We start from the raw sequence: 2,500 nt of genomic DNA on the forward strand, positions 1-2,500 counted from the left end.
TGCTTTATATGCAACGACGTCCATCTGAGCACGAACCTCTGTGCAGTGCATGCCTAGTTATGACGAAGATGACTTTAAAACCATGCTAGGCTATTACCACACTAAGATGACTTTAAAACCATGCTAGGCTATTACCACACTAAGATGACTTTAAAACCATGCTAGGCTATTACCACACTACACAGATTACTTTAAAACCATGCTAGGCTATTACCACACTACACAATTTAAAGTAGCTGGATTTCAAAGTGCCACTTCGGTTTCAACCTGTCAAAGACAGCGCGGAATGTCACATTCATGATCTGCGAAACCGGCAGCTGGCACCTTAATATGCTCCCATAGTTTCCAGTTTACCACAGCAGAGCCTACTCTATTGTGTCATATGATTGATAATATCTTAATAATAATCAGCGTGTAGCTTAGTAGGAGCGCGGTGTTGTTTAGTGCCGTCGATCCTGTGCCGAAAATGCCATATCTTTCCAACCCCTATGGCATATGGTGGTGCGTCATCACAGAAAAGTCTACTAGGCTGATTTGTGAGGCTTAATATTCAACGGGAGTTTTTTCATATAATGTTAGAGGTGTGTTCTTTTGACATTTTGATGGGTCCTTCAAATGTATATTTCCGCAGCCAGCCATACTCGCAAAAAGAGGGTGTCAGCCTTATGACGTCACGGCCCTGTAAATATTGTCGCACCAAAGGCACAGTTTTAAGTTGCCGTTTCAACAAGTTATGCCCGGAAAAAATATTTGAAGTTGGATTGATGTTTTAGAAATAGGCAAAATATTTAATGTGAATGATAGATGAATATTGGTTCCATAGATTCTTTAATGCCCCATATAGTATTATACCAGGCGTCACCAACGTGGTGCCCGCGGGCGCCAAGTAGCCCTCCAGAAGCTTCTGATGTGCCCACCAAGGATGTTAGTAAACAGTGACGACTACAAGATTTTAGTGACAGTTAATGTTTTTCTTAATTTAAAGATGAGATTATTTCTTTGTAACCTATAAACAAATTATCATTAAATCATTGTGTGGTTTGGGAATGATGTCAAGACATCAGTAGAGGATTTTGAACAAACAAGTAGCCCTCGGGTAGCTCTCAGTAGCCCTCGAGTAGCCCTCGGTAGCCCTTGAGTAGCCCTCAGTAGCCCTCAGACCCAGAAAGGTTGGGAACCCTGTATTATACTGAATATACGAGCTCATACTCATACTGTGTGTGTTTCCCCTCCTGTCCTGCAGGTGTCACTCTTGCGCCACAAGCTGAGTCTGTTCGAGGCGGAGATGTTGGGGTTGAGACGAGCTCTGGGGGAGATCAACGCCAGTGGGGGAGGGGGCCGCTCCGAATCCCTGCCCCCTCCCACCTCCTCCTCCTCCTCCTCTTCCTCCTTCTCAGCCCACAGACCTCCTCACCACCACCAGCACCACCAGCACCACCAGCACCAACAGCATCGGGACGCGCTCCTCTCCCCCCCACACCACCACCACCACCACCCGGCCACCCTGGAGGCGCTGGGTATCTCCACAGCGATGGGAGGAGGAGGTGGAGGGGGAGGAGGAGGAGGTGGAGGAGGAGGTGGAGGCATCGGCAACCCCATGGCCATGGGTGGCACACACGCACACATGCACACACACACACGGTCGCACTCAGACACACACGCACACACACTCACCGCTGCCATGGGCAACAACAACAGCAACATGGTCGGCACACACACGCGCACACACACACAGTCACACACAGACATGGGCAGCATGGGTGTCGGCACACACACGCACACACACACACGATCACACACAGACATGAGCGTTGGCGCCATGACCGCGGGCAGCAACATGACTATGCCTGGCAACGTGGGTGGAAACATGACTATACCTGGCAACATGACGGATATGGGCATGGGCATGGGCATGGGCGGAAACAACATGACCCTGCCTGGCAACATGGGTGGAAACGGCGCCATGACGGACATGTCTGGCAACCTGGGCGGCATGGCGATGGGCGTTGCCGACGGCAACATGGGTGTGGGCACGATGACGGTTGGGGGGGGCAGCAGCATCAACGTGGGCGTGGTGGGGGTGGTGGGCAGTGTGGTGGGCGTCGGCTCCCTTCTCTCGCCCTCCTCCTCCTCCGTATCGGGAGTCGTGTGTGTTCCCTCCAGTCCTGCGGAGGCACTGCTGAGCCTACAGAGCGACGAGGCCAAGGTGGGTACTAGTGTGTGTGTGTATTAGTGCAGTGTTTCTCAACTATATGTGTGTGTTAGTGTATTAGTGTGTGTACGTGTGTGTGTTTGTTGTCGTGTGTGTTCCCTCCAGCCCTGCGGAGGCGCTGCTGAGCCTACAGAGCGACGAGGCCAAGGTGGGTACTACTAACCCCAACTCCGATGAAGTTGGGACGTTTGGTAAACAGTGAATAAAATCAAAATGCTATCATTTTCAAAACATTCAATCTATTCATTAGATGGAGAATAGTGAAAAGACAACATATTAAGTGTTAAA

The 2,500-nt window shown here is 50.2% G+C and overlaps 1 protein-coding gene across 1 annotated transcript in view; it reads left to right on the forward strand.

Moving 5' to 3' along the window:
- The window catches only part of LOC134458636 (leucine zipper putative tumor suppressor 3), a 36,708-nt gene that overhangs the window by 29,779 nt on the left and 4,429 nt on the right, over positions 1-2,500 (forward strand). Inside the window, exons 11-12 of the mRNA XM_063211065.1 lie at positions 1,244-1,364; positions 2,085-2,206. Of these exons, the coding sequence (XP_063067135.1) occupies positions 1,244-1,364; positions 2,085-2,206 (243 nt within the window). The remainder of the gene's footprint in view (positions 1-1,243; positions 1,365-2,084; positions 2,207-2,500) is intronic.

Source organism: Engraulis encrasicolus, chromosome 11 (genome assembly GCF_034702125.1).
Source record: "Engraulis encrasicolus isolate BLACKSEA-1 chromosome 11, IST_EnEncr_1.0, whole genome shotgun sequence".
Lineage (NCBI taxonomy): Eukaryota > Metazoa > Chordata > Actinopteri > Clupeiformes > Engraulidae > Engraulis > Engraulis encrasicolus.